At 42.9% G+C, this 24,152-nt stretch overlaps 1 protein-coding gene across 1 annotated transcript; it reads left to right on the forward strand.

The window, feature by feature from the left end:
- The first annotated feature begins 1,074 nt into the window (after nt 1-1,074).
- LOC115934594 (large ribosomal subunit protein eL33-like) lies at nt 1,075-19,116 on the forward strand. The gene is made up of 2 exons (XM_055387074.1): nt 1,075-1,122; nt 18,751-19,116. The coding sequence occupies exons 1-2, from the start codon at nt 1,075-1,077 to the stop codon at nt 19,114-19,116; spliced, it is 414 nt and encodes a 137-aa protein (XP_055243049.1).
- Nucleotides 19,117-24,152: the final 5,036 nt, after the last annotated feature.

Genomic DNA, 24,152 nt, shown 5'->3' on the forward strand with positions numbered 1-24,152 from the left:
TTGCCCAGGCTGGAGTGCAGTGGAGTGATCTCAGCTCACTGCAACCTCTGCCTCCTGGGTTCAAATGATTCTCCTGCCTCAGCCTCTTGAGTAGCTGGGATTATAGACGCCCACCACCTCGCCTGGCTAGTTTATATATATATGTATATATATATATATATATATTTTTTTTTTTTTTGAGAGGAAGTCTTGCTCTGTCACCCAGGCTGGAGTGCAGTGGCACGATCTCAGCTCACTGCAACCTCTGCCTCCTGGGTTCAAGCAATTCTCCTATCTCAGCCTCCCGAGTAGCTGGGATTACAGGCATGTGCCACCACTCCTGGCTAATTTTTTGTATTTTTAATACAGACGGGGTTTCACCATGTTGGCCAGGCTGGTCTTGAACTCCTGACCTCAGGTGATCCACCCATCTCGGGCTTCCAAAGCGCTGGGATTACAGGCATGAGCCACCATGCCTGGCCGATAAATTTTTTGAAATGGTAAATTTGGATCATAAAATAACAGGGCATTTTAGATTAGAAGAAGAGTATACTTAAAAGCAGAGAGGTGGCCAGACACGACGGCTCATGTCTGTAATCTCAGCACTTTGGGAGGTCTCCTTTTGGGAGGCCAAGGCAGGCAGTTTGCCTGAGCTCAGGAGTTCGAACCAGCCTGGGCAACATGGCGAAACCCCGTCTCTACAAAAAACACAAAAATTAGCCAGCCTTGATGGCGGGCACCTGGAGTCCCAGCTACTTGGGAGTCTGAGGTGGGAGGATTGCTTGAGGAGGTTGAGGCTGCGGTGAGCTGTGATGGCACCACAGCACTCCAGCCTGGGTGATACAGGGAGACCCTGTCTCAAAAAAATAAATAAATAAAAAGCAGAGAGGCAAGAATGTGTATGGCATGTTTGGGAAACATTGGTTAAGTGGCATTTACTTTGTAGTCATGAGTTCTCACCAAAGAAGATATATGGATGGCTAACAAATGTAGGAGAAGATATTCAACAGCATTAGTCATTAGAGAAATGCCAACTGAAACCACAGAGATACCACTTCACATTCACTAGAATGGTTATAATTAAAAAGACCGACAATGCCAAATGTGTATGAGGATGTGGAGAAATTAGAACCTTCATGCATTGTTAGTGGGAATATAAAATGATACTGCCACTTTGGAAAATAGTTTTGGAGTTTCTTTAAAAGTTCAACATAGGCCAGGAGCGGTGGCTCAAGCCTCTAATCCCAGCACTTTGGGAGGCTGAGGTGGGCAGATCACAAGGTCAGGAGATCGAGACCATCCTGGCTAACATGGTGAAATCCCATCTCTACTAAAAATACAAAAAATTAGCCGAGCCCGGTGGCACGCACCTGTAGTCCCAGCTACTTGGGAGGCTGAGGCAGGAGAATTGCTTGAACCCAGGAGGCAGAGGTTGCAGTGAGCCGAGATTGTGCCACTACACTCTAGCCTGGGCGATAGAGTGAGACTCCATCTCGAAAAAAAAAAAAAGTTCAACGTAAACTTACTCTATGACTCTGCAATTTCACTGCTAGGTACTGCTCAAGAGAAATGAAAATATATGACCACACAGAAGCTTGTATGTGAATGTTCACAACAGCATTATTCATAATAGCCAAAAAGTGGAAACGACCCAAATGGTGAATGGAACAAAACACAGTATATTTGTACAACAGAATATTGTTCAGCCATAAGAAGGAATGAATGACTGACACACTATACAACATGGATGAACTTCAAAAACATCATGCTAAATGAAAAAAGCCAGACACAAAGATTCTATTTACATGCATTGTAGGATTCCATTTATGTAAGTTCCACAAAAGGCAACTCTACAGAGACAGAAAGCTGATTAGTAGTTGTCTGGGGCTAGGGTTGGGAGCAGGAATTGACTGCAAATGAGCACAAGGGAACTTTTTGGGGTGAGGAAAATATTCTAAAAACTGAATTGTGGTGATAGTTGCACAACTCTATAAATTTACTAAGCATTGAACTGTACACTTATAATAGGTGAATTTTATAATGCATAAATTATTTCTAATTAAAGCTGTAGGAGGAAAAGACACAGGTTTAAATAAAATCCTGGCTCTACCACTATCTAGCTGTGAGATTTGGCCAAGTTATTTTAGTTCTGTTAACCTCTGTTGTCCCATCCCTGTAAAATGGGGATGATAAAAATAGTACCGTAGTACAATGAAGACTAAGTAAGGTCATGCAGTAAAGCATGTATCACATAGTGATTACTCCATGAAGGTTAGCTCTTATGAGACTAGTTGGTAAAGATTGTGATGTTCGTATTTGTTTTCAAAAGGTGCATGCAGATTTAGAGGGATCTAAAATCCCAAGAAAGAAAGGAATTAACAGTGAGACTTTTGAAGAGATGAAACAGAGAAGAGGCAGGTGGCAGTAAAAACACAGAAGAAAACTGCAGATAGGCAAATAATGAGGAAAAAGACAGGAAGTGATCATTAATTGAATGAACAGAGCTGGAGTTGAGAATGCTTCTCTTTTCTAAACTGGACTTGGATCTAGATTTTAAAATTACTGGCCAGGCGCAGTGGCTCATGCCTGTAATCCCAGCACTTTGGGAGGCTGAGGCAGGCGGATCACGAGGTCAGGAGATCAAGACCATCCCGGCTAACATGGTGAAACCCCGTCTCTACTAAAAATACAAAAAAAGAAAAAATTAGCCGGGCATGGTGGTGGACGCCTGTAGTCCCAGCTACTTGGGAGGCTGAGGCAGGAGAATGCCGTGAACCCGGGAGGCGGAGCTTGCAGTGAGCCAAGATTGCACCACTGCACTCCAGCCTGGGCAACAGAGCAAGACTCAGTCTCAAAAAAAAAAAAAAAAATTACTTAGGCCGGGCACGGTGACGCCTGTAATCCCAGCACTTTGGGAGGCTGAGGCTGGCGGATCACGAAGTCAGGAGTTTGAGACCAGCCTGACCAACATGGTGAAACCCTATCTCTACTAAAAAGTACAAAAATTAGCCAGGCATGGTGGTGTGCGCTTGTAATCCCAGCTATTCAGGAGGCTGAAGCAGGAGAATCACTTGAATGCAGGAGGCGGAGGCTGCAGCGAGCCGAGATCGTGCCCTGCACTACAGCCTGGGCGACAGAGCGAGACTCCGTCTCAAAAAAATAAAAATAAAAATTACTTAATTTTGGCCGGGCGCGGTGGCTCACACCTGTGATCCCAGCACTTTGGGAGGCCGAGGCAGGCGGATCACGAGATCAGGAGATCGAGACCATCCTCGCTAACACGGTGAAACCCCATCTCTACTAAAAATACAAAAAAAGAAAAAATTAGCCAGGCATGGTGGTGGACACCTGTAGTCCTAGCTACTCAGGAGGCTGAGGCAGGAGAATGGCGTGAACCCAGGAGGCGGAGCTTGCAGTGAGCCGAGATCGCACCACTGCACTCCAGCCTGGGCAACAGTGCAAGACTCTGTCTCAAAAAAAAAAAAATTCTTAATTTTATTTACTCATTGTATTCATTCATTTGTTGAACAGAATGTACAAATCATACATGGTAACAGTACCTACTACATAGAGTTGTCACAAATTAAATCAGTTAATTCTTGGAAAGCACAGTTTATACAGGATGCTTTGTATATCATATTAAGGAATTGGGATTTGAACGTCTAAGAGTTGTTTAAAACCCATTAATATTAAGGGTCAGCAGTTAATTGGCATATCAGAGCTGTTGGCAAGTTCTTATCAGGAATAGAATCTAGAACTCATTGCCATTTCATACTTTTCAAAAGCTTTTAACTGAGAAAAATAATCTTCACTGAGAATATGCAATCAGTTCGTGTATTCCTTTTCAAAGGTCTGTGGTTCTTAACTATTTCAGATTTTAGGCCTCCAAAATTTAGTAAAACTTCTAGGCGGGACCCAGTGGCTCATACCTGTAATCCTAGCACTTTGGGAGGCTGAGGCAGAAGGATCACTTGAGCTCAGGAGTTCAAGACTAGCCCGGACAACATAGCGAGACCTTATCTCTACTAAAAATAATTAAAAAAAAAAAATAGCTAGGTGTTGTAGTCCCAGCTACTCAGGAGGCTGAGATGGGAGGATTGCCCAGGAGGTTCAGTTTATAGTCAGGAGCTATGATTGTGCCATTGCACTCCAGTCTGAGCAACAGAGACCCTCTCTCAAAACAAACAAAAAATTTTGAGTAGTAGTTCTCAAACCAAGAAGTCTTAAAAACTAATGAGCTTTTGTTTATGTGGGATATGTGTATTATCAATTACTATATTAGAATTTAAAGCTAAATAACAGCAAACTTATTGTACGTTAACATAAATATTTTTATGAAAAACAGTTATATTTTCCAAAACAAAAAATATAATGAGAAGGTTGTCAATGTTTTACATTTTTACAAATTTCTTTAACGTCAGCTTTAGCTAATAGATTCTCATGTATGCATCTGCATTCAGTCTGTTGCAATATGTTGTTTTAGTCGAAGGATATGAAGAAAATCTGGCTTCACACAGATTATGTAGCTGGAAGAAGTTTTTAGATAGTTTTTTTCTGACCATTGTGGTTATTCTTTGATAGTACATGGAAATGCAACAAGCGGTAATTTCTTTTCATTTTTGAGACGGAGTTTCACCCTGTCCCAGGCTGGAGTGCAGTGGCACAATCTCGGCTTACTGCAACCTCCACCTCCCAGGTTCAAGTGATTCTCCTCTCTTAGCCTCCCGTGTAGCTGGGATTACAGGTGTGCCCCATCACGCCTGGCTAATTTTTTTGTATTTTTAGTAGAGACGGGGTTTCACCATGTTGGCCAGGCTGGTCTTGAACTCCTGACCTCGTGATCCACCTGCCTCAGCCTCCTGAAGTTCTGGGATTACAGGCATGAGCCACCGCACCCGGCCAACAAATGGTAATTTCTTAAAGGTTGGTTGCAGCCAGGCACAGTGGTGCGGGTTTATAGTACCAGCTACTCAGGAGGCTGAGGTAGGAGGATTAATTCAGCCCAGGAGTTTGAGTCCAGCCTAGACAACACAGTGAGATCTGATGTCTTTAAAGAAAAAAAAAAGTTATTTGCAATGTAGAATCTGAAACATTATTAAATGAACTTTTTGTCCTCTGTTTCATTGAAATCCATTAGGACTGGGTGCAGTGGCTCACACCTATAGTGCTAGCACTTTGGGAGGCCAAGGTGGGCAGATCACTTGAGGTCAAAAGTTCGAGACCAGCCTGGGCAATGTGGTAAAACCCCCGTCTCTACTGAAAAAAATACAAAAATTAGCCAGGCATGGTGGTGAGCACCTGTAATCCCAACTACTCGGGAGGCTGAGGCAGGAGAATTGCTTGAACCCAGGAGGCAGAGGTTGCAGTGAGCTGAGACCTTGCCATTGCACTCCAGCCTGGACAACAAGAGCGAAAGTCCATCTCAAAAAAATAAATAAATAAAATAAAATGAGATAAAATCCACTGGTCTGTCTTTCTCTTTGAATGGATCTTTTACCCATGCATGATTTAATATATGCCCTAGTCATTTGAAAAATATTAATTCCTTGAGATATGCATATCTTCCAAATGTTGACACATTTCATTATATGATGTCCTCCCCCCCAAAAAACACATTTATTATCATCAGGAAAATCTTTAAGTATTGGGACACTGTCAAGCTCATGGTAGTAGATATAAGTTTTCCAAAATTCTAATTTTTGTTTGAAAACTCAAATTTTATCATTGGCAAGAAACAATATCAGTTTATCAGTTATTTTTCTTGACATGCAAGCTCACTTTCTTCATTATGGGGAAATTTCAGCCGAATACCCAAGTTTTGATAGCCACAGTTTGTCTGTTAGTCGTTTTTTCAGGTAAAAATAGTGGTCAATGAAAAAGATCAGCTCATAGCTCAATGAATTAGAGAAACAGTTTTCCTCAAGACAACCACCAATCATTCTTTGATATGCAACAGAAGTGCTTCATGCATACATATCTTGTCATACCAAATCATTAAAAACATGTTCTGAGGGATCTAATAAAACCAATATTTTTTTTTCTGTTTCATCAAGGATATTCTTTTTTTTTTTTTTTTTTTGACAGAGTTTTGCTCTTGTCGCCCAGGCTGGAGTGCAATGGCGCAATCTCAGCTCACTGCAACCTCCACCTCGTGGGTTCAAGCAATTCTCCTGCCTCAGCCTCCCAAGTAGCTGGGATTACAGGCAGCCGCCACCACACCCAGCTAATTTTTGTACTTTTAGTGTAACGGGGTTTCACCATGTTGGCCAAGCTGGTCTCAAACTCCTAACTTCAAGTGATCTGCCTGCCTCGGCCTCCCAAAGTGCTGAGATTACAAGTGTGAGCCACCGCACCTGGCCAAGCATGGACATTTTTAAGACAGAGGTTGCAGTGAACCAAGATGGCACCATTGCACTCCAGCCTGGGCGACAGAGTGAGACTCTGCCTCAAAAAAAAAAAAAAAAAAAAGTCCATGCTCATGCTCCCCTAGACTAATTAAGTCAGAATATCTAGAGTCCTTGGCATTGATATTTTTAACAGCTCCCTAGGTAATTGTAATGTGCAGTTGAACTTGAGAACTACTATTCTATTTTCCAGGAACATGTATCTACTCATGGACAGGACATCAGAAAATGGAGGACCACCCCCCACCACTGTGAAAAATTAAATATAAAGAAAGAGAACTGACAAGTCCTCCAAGTAAGAATAGAAAAAGAGTTATTGGTGGCTTTAAAATCTTTATATTCTTTAACCTAGTAATTCTGCTTCCTAAAATTTATCCTAAGAAAAGTAATTTAACAGGAGAGGGAAAAATATATTTGTGAAGACGCATTATCTTTATAATAGTGAAAATAGGTTTTTAAGCAAGGGTGTTAAATAGTAATAACTATTTCTTAGACAGGTGTGATGATTAAATTAGATGATACATGCAAATTACTTATTGTTCTGCAAAGCACAAAGTACATGCTTAATAAAAGGTGGCTGGCTGGGCCAGATGTGGTGGCTTATGCTTGTAATCCCAGGACTTTGGGAGGCCAAGGTAAGCGGATCACTTGAACGCAGGAGTTCAAGGACAGCCTGGGTAACATGAAGAAACCCTGTCTCTACAAAAAAAAATTAGCCAGGTGTGGTAGCATGCACTTGTAGTCTCAGCTACTTGGGAGGCTAAGGTAGGAAGATCACTTTATCTTAGGAATTTGAGGCTGCAATGAGCTATGATTTTACCATTGCACTTCAGTCCAGGCAATGAGTGAGAGTCTGTCTTAAAACAAACAAAAAAACAAAAACGCTGACTGGCCAGTCTAGACTGGTGCTCACACCTATGATCAGCAACATAGTGAGATCTCATCTGTACAAAAAATTTAAAAATTAGGCCAGGTGTGGTGGTTCATGCCTGTAATTCCAGCACTTTGGGAGTCTGAGGTGGGCAGATTTCTTGAGCTTAGGAGTTAGAGACCAGCCTGGCCATCATGGTGAAACTCCTTCTTTACAAAAAAATACAAAAATTAACCAGGTGTGGTGGTATGCGCCTGTAGTCCCAGTTACTTAGGAGGCTGAGGTGGGAGGATTGCTTGAATCCGGGAGGCGGAGGTTGCAGTGAGCCAAGATAATGCCACTGTACTCTAGCCTGGGTGACAGAGCCAGACCCTGTCTCAAAAATAAATAAATAAATAAACAAATAAATAAATAAAAATTAAAATAAGAATTAAAATTTTAAAAATTAGCCAGGCATAGTGGTGTGCCCCTGTAATCCCAGCTACTCTGGAGGCTAAGGTGGGAGGATCACTTAAGCTTAGGAGTTTGAGGCTGCAGTGAGCTATGATTTTGCCATTGTATTTCAGCCTGGACAAAAGAGGAGGACCCTGTCTCTGAAAAAAAAAAAAAAAAAAAAAAAAGGTGGCTGGTGTGTGGAGATGGACAGTAGGGAGGCAAAAGTAGAAGAAGACAAGTTATGAAGCCACTGAAGTAAGCAAGAGTTCATGGTAGCATGGATTAATAGCCAGAAGAGGGAATAAACAAATGACATATACAGTTGGCCTTCCATATCTGTGGGTTCTGCATCCCTGGATTCAACTAACTGTGAATGGAAATTTTTTTTTAATGGATGATTGCATCTGTACTGAACACGTACAGACATTTTTTTTCTTGTCATTACTCTGTAAACAGTGCTTATAAATAACAATTATTTACATAGCATTTACATTGTATTATATGTACTCTAGAGATAATTTAAAGTATATGGGAGGATATGTGTAGGCGATATGCAAATACTATGCCATTTTGTATGGAGGACTTGAGCATCCATGGATTTTGGTATCCAAGGGGTACCTGGAATTAGTCCCCGACAGATACCAAGGAACATGGTATATACTTTATCTTTGCTGATGGATTTATTAGGGAATGGAGATTGAAGAAAAGAAAAGAATCAAGGATGACTGTGGCTTTTAGTAACTAAGTGGAAGTAGTGTTATTTACTAAGAAGGGGAAAGCTAACGGAAGACCAGTCTTGGAAGAAAATCAAGATTAATAGAGAAGGCCAGGCACAGTGGCTCACACCCGTAATCCCAGCACTTTGGGAGGCTGAGATGGGCAGATCACTTGAGGTCAGGAGTTTGAGATCAGCCTGGCCAACATAGTGAAACCTTGTCTCTACTAAAAGTACAGAAATTAGCCTGGTGTGGTGGCGCATTCGCCTGTAATCAAGCTACTTGGGAGGCTGAGGCAGGAGAATCGCTTGAACCCAGAAGGCAGAGGTTACAGTGAGCCGAGATTATGCCACTGCACTCCAGCCTGGGTGACAGAGCAAGACTGCGTCTCAAAACAAATAAATAAATAAATAGGCGGGCATGGTGGCTCACACCACTGACGGATTGAGACCTTGTCTCAAAAAACAAACCAAAGAACAAAAAAACAGGCTGAGCGCAGTGGCTTATGCCTGTAATCCCAGCACTTTGGGAGGCCAAGGAGGGCGGATCATTTGAGATCAGAGTTTGAGACCAGCCTGGCCAACCTGGTGAAACCCCGTCTCTACTAAAAATACAAAAAAATTAGCTGGGCTTGGTGGTGCACGTCTGTAATTCCAGCTACTTGGGAGGCTGAGGCAGGAGAGTGGCTTGAACCAGAGAAGTGGAGGTTGAGGTTAAACTGAGATTGCGCCACTGCACTCCAGCCTGGGTAACAGAGTGAGAGTCCGTCTCAAAAAAAAAAAAAAAAAGAAAGAAAAGATTAATAGAGAAGAAAAGAGTGTCCAAGATTACCCTCAAGGAGTAACAGGGCGCTAGATATTTGTTGTGGTTTTAAAATATGTCCACAGAAATCTTTCATACTCCTCCCTTTAGGTGACTGAGTGTGGGCTGGGCTTAGTGACTTGCTTGTAATGCAAAGAATACAGCAGAAGTGATGGTATTTGAGTTCAGAGACTAGGTCATAAAAGGCATTGCAGCTTCCAATCTATATATTCTACATTGCCTTCACAGTCATCAACCCCAGACCCGAATAATAATAGGTAATTTTTCAGCTCTTAGCTTTTAAGACAGACAGAGAAAAGTTTAGCTACATAACAGACTTTGAAAATGCCATAATTCGGCCAGGCGCAGTGGCTCACACCTGTAATCCCAGCACTTTGGGAGGCCGAGGTGGGCAGATCACGAGGTCAGGAGATCAAGACCACCCTGGCTAACATGGTGAAACCCTGTCTCTACTAAAAATTTAAAAAAAAAAAAAAAATAGCCAGGCGTGGTGGCAGGCGCCTGTAGTCCCAGCTACTCTGGAGGCTGAGGCAGGAGAATGGTGTAAACCCGGGAGGCAGAGCTTGCAGTGAGTCAAGATCGCGCCACTGCACTCCAGCCTGGGCAACAGAGCAAGACTCCATCTCAAAAACAAAACAAAACAAAACAAAAAACAAAAAAAAAGAAAATGCCATAACTCTTCCTCCTGTAAAGTATAACTATTTTCTTCTCTGCCTGGCAAATTCCTTCCCAATCTTTTAGCATAGCTCAAATGTCACTTCCTCTCTGGCTGTGCCAGCATTACTTTACCCTTCTCTGGGCTTCAAAAACATTTTGTGTATATCCCTTTTATGACACTTACTGTTTTTTACTACTCAGCTTAACAATGTTTATTTAAGACCTACCTATATCACATTTTTTAAAACCACTTTTTACTTCTTTATTTCCAGTTTTTGCATAAAACAAGCACAGTACTATATGGGAAGTCAGAGATTCATTTTATATCTATCTTAGCAAATATGAAGCAGTATTTTAATGTATCACTCAAAACATCTGTGTTTAAATTTGAATCTAAGTTTGGGTGAAAGCAAAGTATAGAAAATGGAAAGAAATCCTTTATCTGTTGCAACCATTGAATTGACTTTGGGATATAGTGATTTCCATTTTATTAAGAGGAAATTATTTTTGAATAGATTTTATAAATCTGTATTTAAGACACGGCCTTTTTTTTTTTTTTTTTTTTTTTTGCTGGTTTTCCAATAAAGTGTGAAGTGGAGTGATGGCATGTTAAGAGTCTCAAGAATTCCAAAAATCACTGTTTAAAACTGTATCTTTGTATATAGCTAGTTGCAATGCAGACTTGTATTAAGAAACATGGTTATGGCCAGGTGTGGTGGCTTACACCTGTAATCCCAGCACTTTGGGAGGCCGAGGTGGGCCTGACTTGAGGTCAGGAGTTTGAAACCAGCCTGGCCAACATGGTGAAACCCTGTCTCTACTAAAAATACAAAAATTAGCTGGTGTGGTGGTGCATACCTATAATCCCAGCTACTCAGGAGGCTGAGACAGGAGAATCGCTTGAATCTGGGAGGTAGAGTTTGCAGTGAGCTGAAATTGCGCCACTGCACTCCAGCCTGGGTGACAGAGTGAGACTCCGTCTTAAAAAAAAAACAAAAAACAGAAACATGGTTACTATGGTTTTGTATACCAGAACTTACCTGTATTAGTTAGGACTGTATGTTACAAATGGTAGAAAATCCAACTAGAACTGATTTAACAGCAACAACAACAACAACAAAAAAGAGTTTATTATTGCTCATATGCCAGTGAAACAGTTTCTTGCTTCTTCTTGAAAGAAACTTGATCCAGGGTTCAAATGACATCTTCTTCCTCGGTGATGACTCCGTTTCTGGGCAGGCTATCCTTTCATGGTGCCAAGCTGGCTGCTAATAGGTCCTGAAGCTATGTACTTCCATCCAGTAGAAAAGAGACTCAATTTCCCTGATAGCTGGAAAAAGTTCCAAAAATTTAATCTTATTAGCATTGAATATCCTTAGTTGGGTCATATGATTACGTTCCTGTTCCTGAATCAATCTGGGAGTGAGAGGAGTTAAAGGAATACGAGATATAGTGATTGGCTTAAGTTGTCATCCAAGAGTTGCATGTGTAGAGGAGGAAAGTGAAAGAGAAAGGGAGATGTATTTCGTCAACCATTACTTTAAAATATGCCTTCCATGGGAGAAATGCCATAATCATCAACCACAATATTTATGGAGCTCCTAATTTTAGAAACAGCTTGAAGATCATTAGACTGATTTTGACTGTGTCTCTTTGCTACAAGGAAATTTACTTATTTATTTATTTATTTTTTAGAGATAGGATCTCACTCTGTCACCCAGGCTGGAGTGCAGTGATGCAATCATAGCCTCAAGGGATCCTCCCACCACAGTCTCCTGAGTAGCTGGAGCTACTCAGAACTAGAATATTAGGAGTGGAGCTGGAGCTGGTCTTGAAAACTGTACTCTGGTTTACAAGGAAGTTTATTAAGAAAAAAAGATTGGGAGGCTGAGGCGGGCCTCCCAGACACGTGAGGTCAGGAGTTTGAGACCAGCCTGGACAATATGGCGAAACCCTGTCTCTACTAAAAAAACACAAAAATTGGGCCTGGCACGGTGGCTCACACCTGTAATCCCAGCACTTTGGGAGGCCGAAGCAGGCAGATCATGAGGTCAGGAGATCGAGATCACCCTGGCTAACATGGTGAAACCCCATCTTTACTAAAAATACAAAAAATTAGCTGGGCATGGTGGCAGGCACTTGGAGTCCCAGCTACTTGGGAGGCTGAGGCAGGAGAATCGCTTGAACCCGGGAGGCAGATGTTGCAGTGAGCTGAGATCGTGCCATTGCACTCCAGCCTGGGTGACAGAATGAGACTCCGTCTGAAAAAAAAAAAAAACAAAAAACAAAAATTGGCAGGGTGCAGTGGCTCACACCTGTAATCCCAGAACTTTGGGAGGCTGAGACGGGTGGATCACGAGGTCAGGAGTTCAAGACCAGCCTGGCCAAGATGGTGAAACCCCATCTCTACTAAAAATACAAAAATTAGGGGGGCACGGTGGCAGGTGCCTGTAATCTCAGCTACTCAGGAGGCTGAGGCAGGAGAATTGCTTGAACCCAGGTGGCAGAGGTTGCAGAGAGCTGAGATCACGCCACTGCACTCCAGTCTGGGTGATAGAGTAGGACTCCATCTCAAAAAAAGAAAAAAAAAAATAGCCGGGCATTGTGGTGGGCGCCTGTAATCCCAGCTACTTGGGAGGCTGAGGCAGGAGAATCACTTGAACCTGGGAGACAGAGGTTGCAGTGAGCCGAGATCATGCCATTGCATTCCAGCCTGGGTGACAAGAGCAAAACTCTGTCTCAAAAAAACAAAAAAGAAGAAAACAAGGAGGGCTAGGTGCTGTAGCTCATACCTGTACCAGCACTTTGGGAGGCCAAGGCAGGAAAATCACTTGAGTCCAGGAGTTAGACCAGCCTGAGCAACACAGGGAGACCCCATCACTACAAAAGAAAAATGAGCTGGGTGTGCTGGCCCATGCCTGTAGTCCCAGATACTTGGGAGGCTGAGGATCACTTGAACCAGGGAGGTTGAGGTTGCAATGTGCTTTGATGGTGCCAGTGCCCTCCAGCCTGTGCGACAGAGTGAGACCTTGTCTCAAACAACAAAAAAACAACAAACGGGCCAGGCGCAGTGGCTCATGCCTGTAATCCCAGCATTTTGGGAGGCCAAGGCGGGGGGATCACCTGAGGTCAGGATCAGCCTGGCCAACATGGTCAAACCAGCCTGGCCAGGTGAGACCAGCCTGGCCAACATGGCGAAACCCCATCTCTACTAAAAATACAAAAATTAGCCTGTTGTGGTGGCACCTGCCTGTAGTCCCAGCTACTCAGGAGGCTAAGGCACAAAAATCTGGGCTTGAACCCGGGAGGTGGAGGTTGCAGTGAGCCAAGATTGCGCCACTGCATTCCAGCCTGGGCAACAGAGCGAGATTCTGTCTTAAAAAAAAAAAAAAAATCAAATCAAACTTTAACACTTTAACAGTTTAACAGGTCTGGGCCAACAATATCATCCTCCCCATAAAATCCTTCTAAATTCTAGGCCGGGTGTGGTGGCTCATGCCTGTAATCCCAGCACTTTGGGAGGTCAAGGTGCTTAAAAAATACTTCTAAATTCTAGTAATCCCAGCTACTCAGGAGGCTGAAGCAGGAGAATTCCTTGAACCCGGGAGATGGAGGTTGCGGTGAGCTGATTGCGCCATTGCACTGCAGCCTGGGCAGCCTTAATTACCTGCATGCCTTAAGGAAATCACTAAACCTTCTGAAGCTTTCTGTAAAATGAGGATGCTTAATTACCTCATCTCTAACACTATTAGCAAAATAAACATTAATTTTTGAAATTTAATGTTTCTTTTTTTTTTTTTTTTTTTGCGATGGAGTTTCGCTCTTGTTGCGCAGGCTGGAGTGCAATGGTGTGATCTCAGCTCACTGCAACCTCTGCCTCCCGGGTTCAAGCGATTCTCCTGCCTCAGCCTCCTGAGTAGCTGGTATTGCAGGCATGCGCCACCACCTCGGCTAATTTTTTTGTATTTTTAGTAGAGATGGGGTTTCTCCATGTTGATCAGGCTGGTCTCGAACTCTCGACCTCAGGTGATCCGCCTACCTCGGCTTCCCAAAGAGCTGGGATTACAGGCTTGAGCCACCGCGCCCGGCCAATTTAATGTTTCTTATACCACATACACTAATTTCAGATAAAAGCTGTGAAACAATAGAATGGTACTTTCTCTGTCTTATATACTTACTTTATAGATCACTGCACCTCCTAATATACACTATGCATTAATTTTGTCTTACATAACATACATGTTTCCCTATGCATTCCCTCATGTCCCCTGCATCTTGGGGATGAGAGATTATGTCATCATTCCTCAGATGCATTTCCAACCACTACACTATCCTCCTTTGCAGTCCATGCTTTCCTCATCTTACCTTTTATCTCTCCTGATCATTGTTTTGTATTGACTTCCAAGACGTGCCTCTACATTTGTTGCAAACTTCGATAATCTGGCTTTTTTTCAACCCGGCATCTGTCGTCTTCTTAGTTGTGTAACTTTATTCATGTGGATGAGGCACCTAAGATTCTGTCCTCAACATTTTTTGGCTTATACCATCCCATTATCTTCACTCTTCTAACAATCTGAAATTCCTTATCGTTCCTTCTAGCTCTTTCATTTCCCCACTCCTAATACTCAAGTTCTTTAAGATTATGGAGCTATATATGTATGTACACATATTTTTAAAGACAGAGTCTTGCTCCATCACCCAGGCTGAAGTGCAGTGGCGTGATCAGGGTTCACTGCAGCCTCAAGCTCCCAGGTATAAGCGATTCTCCTACCTCTGCCTCTGGGGTAGCTGAGACTACAGGCACACACCACCACACCTGGCCATCAATCCCCCTCCTGCTTTTCTTTCCTTTTCTATGATGGAGTCCTCCATGGTCTGTGAAGCTCTACTCACAATTCCTTTCTGAGAAAAGTAGGCTGGGGTGGCCATACTGTATGTTATATAATTGTTAGGGAAACAGGACTATCAGAGAGCAAGATTGACACCATTTTAAAATATACTCCATCTTAAAGCTAGCAAGGCACATTCCTCACCAGTTCATGACCCACGGTCACAAGATGTTTACGGCTAAGAAAGCAGCTTAATAATGCCTCCAAGGACAAACTCCTGCAACCACAGAATGTCCAGATGCCCTGATATCACATAACAATATATGCTTTTAAGATGATTATAGTCATGCTTTGATGTACTTACGCACTAAAATGCCAAGGATAACTATCTTTAAATCAACAAAGTAATAAATGTTGTCATGCTGTCAGCCTACCTGCATGTAGACATAGCTTAGCTTTTACATAGATAAGACCTCTATATAAGAAGAGTTTAAAACAAAGCGGCCGGCGCGGTAGCTCATACCTGTAATCCCAGCACTTCGGGAGGCCGAGGCGGGCAGATCACCTGAGGTCGGGAGTTTGAGACCAGCCTGACCAACATGGAGAAACCCTGGCTCTATTAAAAATATAAAATTAGCCGGGCATGGTGGCGCATGCTTGTAATCCCAGCTACTCAGGAGGCTGAAGCACGAGAATCGCTTGAACCCAGGAGGCGGAGGTTGCGGTGAGCTGAGATCGCGTCATTGCACTCCAGCCTGGGCAACAAGAGCGAAACTCTGTCTCAAAAACAAAACAAAACAAAACAAAGACAGTGCTCATTCCTCCACTTGCTTTCTAAGGATGCCCTACTCTGTAACTAAGTAGCTTTCTATAAATTATCTCTTCTTGCTGCACTCTGTGACTTGCCTTGAATTCCTTTCTGCATGAGATCAAAGAACCCCTCTTTTAGGGTCTGGGTTGGGACCTTTTTCCAGCATCATCATTGTGTTACCCTGGTTGTGGCTGATTAGATCAGAAATCTATAAAATAGCAGAAGATAAACATTTATAGGCTAAACACAAGGGAAGACCAGAAGTCTTTAATGTGGTCCATATTGGATGAACCTAACTGACTCAATAAGTCCTCTTTTGGGGGAATTTGGATGCAAGTCACAGAAAAATTAATACAAACAGGGAGAAGTAGTAAGTATGTGCAGAAGAGGAGAGAGAGAAACTAGGCAGTAAGAAGCTGAGTTATGAATATGGGAGAATTCCCGGAAAAAGGAGTAAATGGGCATTTACTTCTGAGAGAGTAGAAGCAAACCAGATGATTAGAGCTGACATTAGGGTGAAATTCTATTCAATAGACTAGAACATCTATTGCATCCTATTCTAGGCATTTTTTCGTTTCTCCCCGATGCCTGTCTGTGGAGCAAGTTTCCTGGGCTTCCTGCCTTCTACTTCAGTGTCATTATCTTCTACCTCAGCCTTTGTGATAACCTGAACTAAGGGTATCTCTGCTTCTTGCCAACTGAAAGAAACTAATGTCCCATCCAGTAATTTATCAGCTCAATTCTTTTGCCACACTGTCAACTCTCTCTCTTCCTTGTCCTTCTATTGCAACTGCCTCATAAACTTCGAATTCCAGATGAATCTATCCCTCAATCTCCTCTGCTACTTCATCTGGGCTACTGAAATTTAGTAGGAAAAGGCTGGGCGCGGTGTCTCACGCCTGTAATCCCAGCACTTTGGGAGGCCAAGGTGAGCGGATCACGAGGTCAGGAGATCAAGACCATCCTGGCTAACACAGTGAAACCCCGTCTCTACTCAAAATACAAAAAGTTAGCCGAGCGCGGTGGTGGGCGTCTGTAGTCCCAGCTACTTGGGAGGCTGAGGCAGTAGAATGGTGTGAACCCGGGAGTCAGAGCTTGCAGTGAGCCAAGATCGCGCCACTGCACTCCAGCCTGGGCGACAGAGCGAGACTCCGTCTCAAAAAAAAAAAAGAAAGAAATTTAGTAGGAAAAAAATAACATCGCTTTTTGGATTCATACTACCATAAACATATCTGTTCTCATCTGGATACTCCATGGCAAGCAGTAATTCTTACAACATTTTCCTATTCATTTTTGGTTTCTCATTTCCTGAAAAAGTATTCTAAATATTCGCCACTCTACTCAAGTCCCCTACGTCTCCCACATACCTCCTTCCAGCAAAACTTTATCTTCTACTTCATACAGAAAGTAGAGGGCCGGGTGCAGTGGCTCATGCCTGTAGTCTCAGCATTTGGGAAGCCACAGCAGGAAGATCGCTTGAGCCCAGGAAGATCGCTCGAGAGCAGCCTGGCCAACACAGTAAGACCCTCTCTCTACAAAAAATGGCCAGGTGCTGTGGCGCTTGTAGTCCCAGCTACTCCAGAGGCCAAGGTGGGAGAATCACTTGAGCCCCAGGATGTCTTATATCCTGCAACTAGAATCACTACAGTAAGCCCAGATTATGCCACTGCACTTCCACCCGGGTGACAGTGAGACCTTCTCTAAAAAAAAAAAAAAAAAGAAAGAAAGAAAGAAAGTAGAGACCATTAGACTCTAAGTTTTTTTATTTTTGGCAGAGTTTTGCTCTGTTGCCCAGGCTGGAATGCAGTGGCACGATCTCTGCTCACTGCAACCTCTGCCTCCTGGGTTTTAGCGATTCTCCTGCCTCAGCCTCCTGAGTAGCTGGAATTACATGCGCACGCCAACATGCCTGGCTAATTTTTTGTATTTTTAGTAGAGGCAAGGTTTCACCATGTTGGCCAGGCTGGTCTCAAACTCCTGACCTCAAGTGATCTGCCTGCCTCGGTCTCCCAAAGTGCTGGGATTACAAGAGTGAACCACCATGCCTGGCCAGACTCTAAGTTCTGAGAGAGCAAGCGCTTTATCTCATTCATCTCTGAATCTCTAGCACTAGGCTTAGGGCTTGACACATAAATGTTGCCCAATAATCATTTGCTGGATGAATAACATGTTACATCAGTCAGGGATTCCCTCAACTTCTTGCCCTGCCTCTGAACAAATTATCTCTGTCTTACCAGCAGTCTCCATCTTTCTCCCTAGTCTCAAAGGAAAAAGAGTCCTGCCTTCTCTCCAAGCCTATCCATAAGTGCTCTAGAACACATCCTGGTTTGTATTCCAGGCATCATCCCTCCATCCATTTTCAATCTTCTACTTGTCCTCCACCTCCCCTCCCTACTCTTTGCTCCTCTCCACCCTCTTCCCTTCCCCATCCTACCACCCTCCTGCTCTACTTTTCTGCCAGGGCTCTTTCTGGTCTCTATTCTCTTCCATTGATCTATTTGTCTATTCTCTCAGCAATACTACACTGTCTTGATTACTGTAGCTTTATAGTAAGTCTTGAAGCCAGGTAATATCAGTCCTCTGACCTTGTCAGTCTTCTAACTTTGCCTTCTCCTTCGGTATTGTGTTGGCTATAGAATTAGTTTGTTGATATCCATACAATCATTTGCTGGAATTTCGATTGGGATTGTATTGAAATCTATAGATCAAGTTGTGAAGAACTGATGTCTTGATAATTGAGTTTTTCTACCCACAATCATTGAATATCTCCCTATCTATTTGGTTCTTCTTTGATTTTTTAAAATCAGAGTTTTTAGTTTTCCTCATAGATCTTAAACATATTTTGTTAGATTTAAATCAAAATATAGGCCAGGTGCAGTGGTTCATGCCTGTAATCCCAGCACTTTGGGAGGCCAAGGCGGGTGGATTGCTTGAGGTTAAGTGTTGGAGACTAGCCTGACCAACATGGTGAAACCCTGTCTCTACTAAAAATACAAAAAAAAAAATTAGCCAGGTGTGGTGGCAGGTGCCTGTAATCCCAGCTACTCGGGTGGTTGAGGCAGAAGAATCACTTGATCCCAGGAGGCAGAGATTGTAGTGAGCCAAGATTGCACCACTGCACTCCAGCCTGGGCAACAGAGCAAGACTCTGTCTCAAAAGATATATATTTATATCAGAATATTTCATTTTGGTTTTTCCTGCCATCTTGGATCCTGCTGGGAACAAGACTTCTAAAAGAAAATATGTCTGGAAGCTGTGGTCCAAGGCCGTTTTTGCTGGCTATAAGCAGGGTCTCTGGAACCAAAGAGAGCACACAACTTTCCTTAAAATTGACGGTGTTTATGCCCGAGATGAAACAGAATTCTATTTGGGCAAGAGATGTGCTTATGTATACAAAGCAAAGAACAACAAAGTGACTCCTGGCGGCAAACCAAACAAAACCAGAGTAATCTGGGGAAAGGTAACTCTGGCCCACAGAAACAGTGGCATGGCTTGTGCCAAATTCCGAAGCAATCTTCCTGCTAAGGCTATTGGACACAGAATCCAAGTGATGCTGTACCCTCATGCTGTACCCCTCAAGGATTTAAACTAATGAAAAGTCAATAAATAAAAGTGGATTTGTGCTCTTGTAAAAAAGCATTTCAGGCCGGGCTCAGTGGCTCACACCTGTAATCCCAGCACTTTGGGAGGCTGAGGCGGGTAGATCTGACCAACATGGTGAAACCCCGTCTCTACTAAAAATACGAAATTAGCCGGGTGTCGTGGCACATGCCTGTAATCCCAGCTACTTGGGAGGCTGAGGCAGGAGAATTGCTTGAGCCCAGGAGGCAGAGGTTGCAGTGAGCTGAGATCATGCCAATGCACTCCAGCCTGGGCAACAAGAGCGAAACTCCACATGAGAAAAAAAAAAATCATTTTGGAGGGTGCCTAATGTAAATGAAATTGTGCTTGCTTTCTTTTCTTTCTTTCTTTCTTTCTTTTTTTTTTTTTTTGAGATGGAGTCTTGCTCACTTGTTCATTACTGAGATATAGGAAAGTCATTGGCTTTTTTTTTTGAGATGGGGGTCCCACTCTGTTGCCCAGGCTGGAATGCAGTGGTGTTATCTCAGCTCACTGCAACCTTCGCCCCCCAGGCTCAAGCGATCCTCCTGCTTTAGTCTCCCAAGAAGCTGGGACTATAGGCATGCACTACCACATCCAGCTAATTTTTGTATATTTTGTAGAGACGAGATTTCACCATGTTGCCCAGGTTGGTCTCAAACTCCTGGACTCAAGTGATCTGTGCTCCTCAGTCTCCCAAAGTGCTGGGATTACAGGCATGAGCCACTCCATGGAGCCTACTGCAGCCTTGAACTCCTGGGCTCAAGTGATCCTCCTGCCTCTGCCTCCCGCGTAGCTGTGACTACAGGCTCGTGCCACCGCAAATGGCTGACTTTTGTATACTAACCTTGCATTCTGCCACTATCATCACTTGCTATAATTGCTTATTAGTTCCAAGTGTTTCTTTTGTCATTTCCAGTTTTCTACATAATCATGTCATCTGTGACAAAGATGATTTTATTTCATCCTTCTCTTTACTATGTTTTAATGAGGTTGTCTTTTATTATCGAGTTTTAAGATTCTTTAGATATTTTAAATATAAATCCCTTTTAAGATATATGATTTGCATGGCCGGGTGCAGTGGCTCATGCCTGTAATCCCAGCACTTTAGAAGGCTGAGGCGGGCGGATCACCTGAGGCCAGGAATTCGAGACCAGCCTGGCCAACATGAGGAAACCCTATCTCTACTAAAGATACAAAAATTAGCCAAGTGTGGTAATGCATGATTGTAATTCCAGCTACTCAGGCAGCTGAGGAGAATCGCTTGAACCGGGGAGGCGGAGGTTGCAGTGAGCTGAGATTGCACCACTGCACTCCAGCCTGGGCAATAGGGTAAGACTCTATCTCAAAAAAAAAAAGATATATGATTTGCAAATATTTTCTCCTATCTTGAGAGGTGTCTTTACTTTCTGGATGCCTTTCATTGAAGAACAAAAGTTTTTAATTTTGATGAAATTCACTTTATTTATTTTATTTTGCTGCTTTGTGCTTTTAGTTTCGTATCTAAGAAGATTTTAACTAACTCAAGTTCCCAAAGACATATTTCTATATTTTCTTCTAAGATTTTTATTGTTTTAGCTCTTACATTTAGGTCTGTGGTCTATTTTGAGTTAATTTTTGTGTGTAGTGTTGGAAAAGGGTCCAATCTTCTTCTTTTATATGTGGATATCTAGTTGTCCTAGCACCATTTGTTGGAAAGATTTTTCTTTTCCCCATTGAATCATCTTGGCACATTTGTTGAAAAGCAATTGACCATAAATGCGAGAGTTTATTTCTGTACTCATAAGAACTGATCATACTTTTTTTTTTTTTTTGAGACAGAGTCTCACTCTGTCATCCAGGCTGGAGTGCAGCAGCGCGATCTCGGCTCACCGCAACCTCCGCCTCCCAGGTTCAAGTGATTCTCCTTGCTTCAGCCTCCCAAGTAGCTGGGATTACAGGCACCTGTCACCACACCTGGCTAATTTTTGTATTTTTGGTAGAGACGGGGTTTTGCCATGTTGGCAGGGCTGGTCTCAAACTCCTGACCTCAGGTGATCCACCCTCCTCGGCCTCCCAAAGTGCTGGGATTACAGGTGCGAGCCACTGTGCCCGGCCCATACTTATTTTTAAGAAGCAGCTCAGGAACCTTTCCAACTTCCCTTTCTTCCAATTATGAACCGAGTTAGGTGTTCCTTATGTTCTACCCCATGGCATCCAGTGCTTACCTGTATTATAGCACTCCATTATCATGGCATGTTTGCTGCTTATTGTCTACTTAACTATGAAACTGCAAATTCTTCTAAGGATTTGCCTTGTCCACCTTTGAATCCCCGCAATCTATCACAGGTCTAGTGATTAACAAAGTTGTTTTTTTTGAAACACAGTTTCACTCTGTTGCCCAGGTTAGAGTGCAGGGGCACGATCTTGGCTTACTGCAACTTCTGCCTCCCAGGTTCAAGTGATTCTTGTGCCTCAGCCTCCCCAGTAGCTGGGATACAGGCGCATGACACTACATTCAGCTAATTTTTATATTTTTAGTAGAGACAGGGTCTTACCATGTTGGCCAGGCTGGTCTCAAACTCCTGACCTCAAGCGATCTGCCCGCCTCTACTTCCCAAAGTGTTGGATTTACAGGTGTGAGCCACTGAGCCTGGCCCTCATGTCTATTGAATTTAAAAATAAATTTTAGCTGGGCATGGTGGCTCACGCCTATAATCTCAGCACTTTGGGAGGCCAAGGTGGGCAGATCGCTTGAGTCGGGAGTTCAAGACCAGCCTGGGTAATGTGGCAAAATCCCATCTCTACAGAAAAATTAGCCAGGGATGGTGGCACACGCCTGTAGTCCCAGATACTCCCAGATTCTTGGGAAGCTGAGGTAGGAGGATTGCTTGGGCCCAGGAGGTCGAGGCTGAAGTGAACCATGATTGTGTCACTGCGCTCCAGCCTTGGGGGACAGAGTAAGATCTTATTTCAAAAAAAGAAGAAGAAAAAGAAAGAAGAAGCTTTGTAGCATATCTTTATTTTATAATTTTATAAATACTTTATACAAATATTTATTTGATATCAAATATTCAAGTAAGAATGCAATCTGTTATTATTCATATGAGACAATATAGACCACTTCATGACAATCTTCTAGAATTATAGGAATTGCTAATCAATTAATGTCAATAAACAATAATTTATTGAGCATTTACTATGTAAAGGATGATGTGCTAGGTGCTGAATAGAATATTGGTTTTAAATTTATATAGCAGTACCTGCCATCAAGAAACTTACAGACTAAGTTAGAAAATAAGAGAATAATCCATCTGTGATAAGAATAGGACAGTCTTTTATTTCCAGCCTTACCTTGACTCTCACATTCATGGCTTCCTCTGCCTTGATTCTTTGATCTTTAAGGAGGAAAATAAAATATCTAGGGGGTAAATGTGAAACACAACCGGCTTCTCAGGAGGGTTCTCTGGAGTAGATATGAACTGTTTGTTTGGTTTTTGAGAGAGTCTCTCTCTGTCTCCCAAGCTGGAGTGCAGTGGCACAATCATGGCTCACTGCAACCTCCACCTCCCGGGTTCAAGCAATTCTCGTGCCACAGCCTCCAGAGTAGCTGAGATTACAGGCCTGCACCACCACTCCCAGCTAATTTTTGTATTTCTTTTTTTTTCTTTTTGAGACGGAGTCTCACTCTGTCACCCTGGCTGGAGTGCAGTGACACGATCTCAGCTCACTGCAACCTCCGCCTTCCGAGTTCAAGCAATTCTCCTGACTCGGTCTCCCAAATAGCTGGGATTACAGGCACCCGCCACCACAGCTGGCTAATTTTTTTGTATTTTTAGTAGAGACAGAGTTTCACCACGTTGGTCAGGCTGGTTTCGAACTCCTGACCTGAAGTGATCCACCCGCCTCTGCCTCCCAAAGTGCTAGGATTACAGGCGTGAGCCACTGCGCCAGGTCTAATTTTTGTATTTTTAGTGGAGACGGGTTTTGCTGTGTTGGCCAGACTGGTCTCGAACTCCTAGACTCAAGTGATCTGCCTGCCTCGGCCTCCCAAAGTGCTGGGATTATAGGCGTGAGCCACTGTGCCCAGCCATGAACTGTTTTAAGCCACTATTTAATATCACCTTGACCCAGACCTCCAGAGCAAGCTGAAACAAGACTAGAGCTTGTTTTGGTGAAGTTGTTTCACAGCATTTGCTTAATCAGGCACTAAATCTTAAAATTTCCATCTTATCCACAAAATAGGATATTTGCAAATTATATATTGAATAATGAATTAATATTCCGAATCTATGAAGAACTATACAAGTCAACCATGTGTGGTGGCTCATGCCTGCAATTGTAGCACTTTGGAAGGCAGAGATGGGTGGATCGCTTGAGCCCAGGAGTTGGAGACCAGCCTGGGCAACATGACAAAACCCCGTCTCTACAAAAAGTATAAAAGTTAGCTGGGCATGGTGGCATGCGCTTAATGCCCCAGCTACTCAGGAGGCTGAGGTGGGAGGATCACTTGAGCGTGGGAGGTTGAGGCTGCTGTGAGTTTTGATCACGCCACTACAATCTAGCCTGGGTGACAGAGTGAAACCCTGTCTCAAAAAAAAAAAAAAAAAACCAAAAACCAAACCAAAACAAAAAACTATAATGAGATACCATTTCACACCCATCAGGATGGCTATTACCAAAAAACAGAAAACAAGAAATGTTGGTCAGATTGTAGAGAAATTGGAACCCTCATGCATTAATGGTGGGAATGTAGAATGGTATGAGACTATGGAAAATAGTATGGCAGCTCCTCAAAAACATAAACATAAAATTACCATATGGTCTAGCAATTATACTTTTAGGACCCAAAAGAATTGAAAGCAGGGTCTTGAAGAGATATCTGTACACCCATGTTCATAGCAACATTATGCACAATAGCCAAAAGGTGGAAACTCAAATGTCCATGGACAGATAAATGAATAAACAAAATATAGTGTATATATATATGTATATATATACTGTGTATATGTATATATATATACTGTGTATATATATATACTGTGTATA

This window comes from Gorilla gorilla, chromosome 4 (genome assembly GCF_029281585.2).
Source record: "Gorilla gorilla gorilla isolate KB3781 chromosome 4, NHGRI_mGorGor1-v2.1_pri, whole genome shotgun sequence".
In the NCBI taxonomy this organism is placed as follows: domain Eukaryota; kingdom Metazoa; phylum Chordata; class Mammalia; order Primates; family Hominidae; genus Gorilla; species Gorilla gorilla.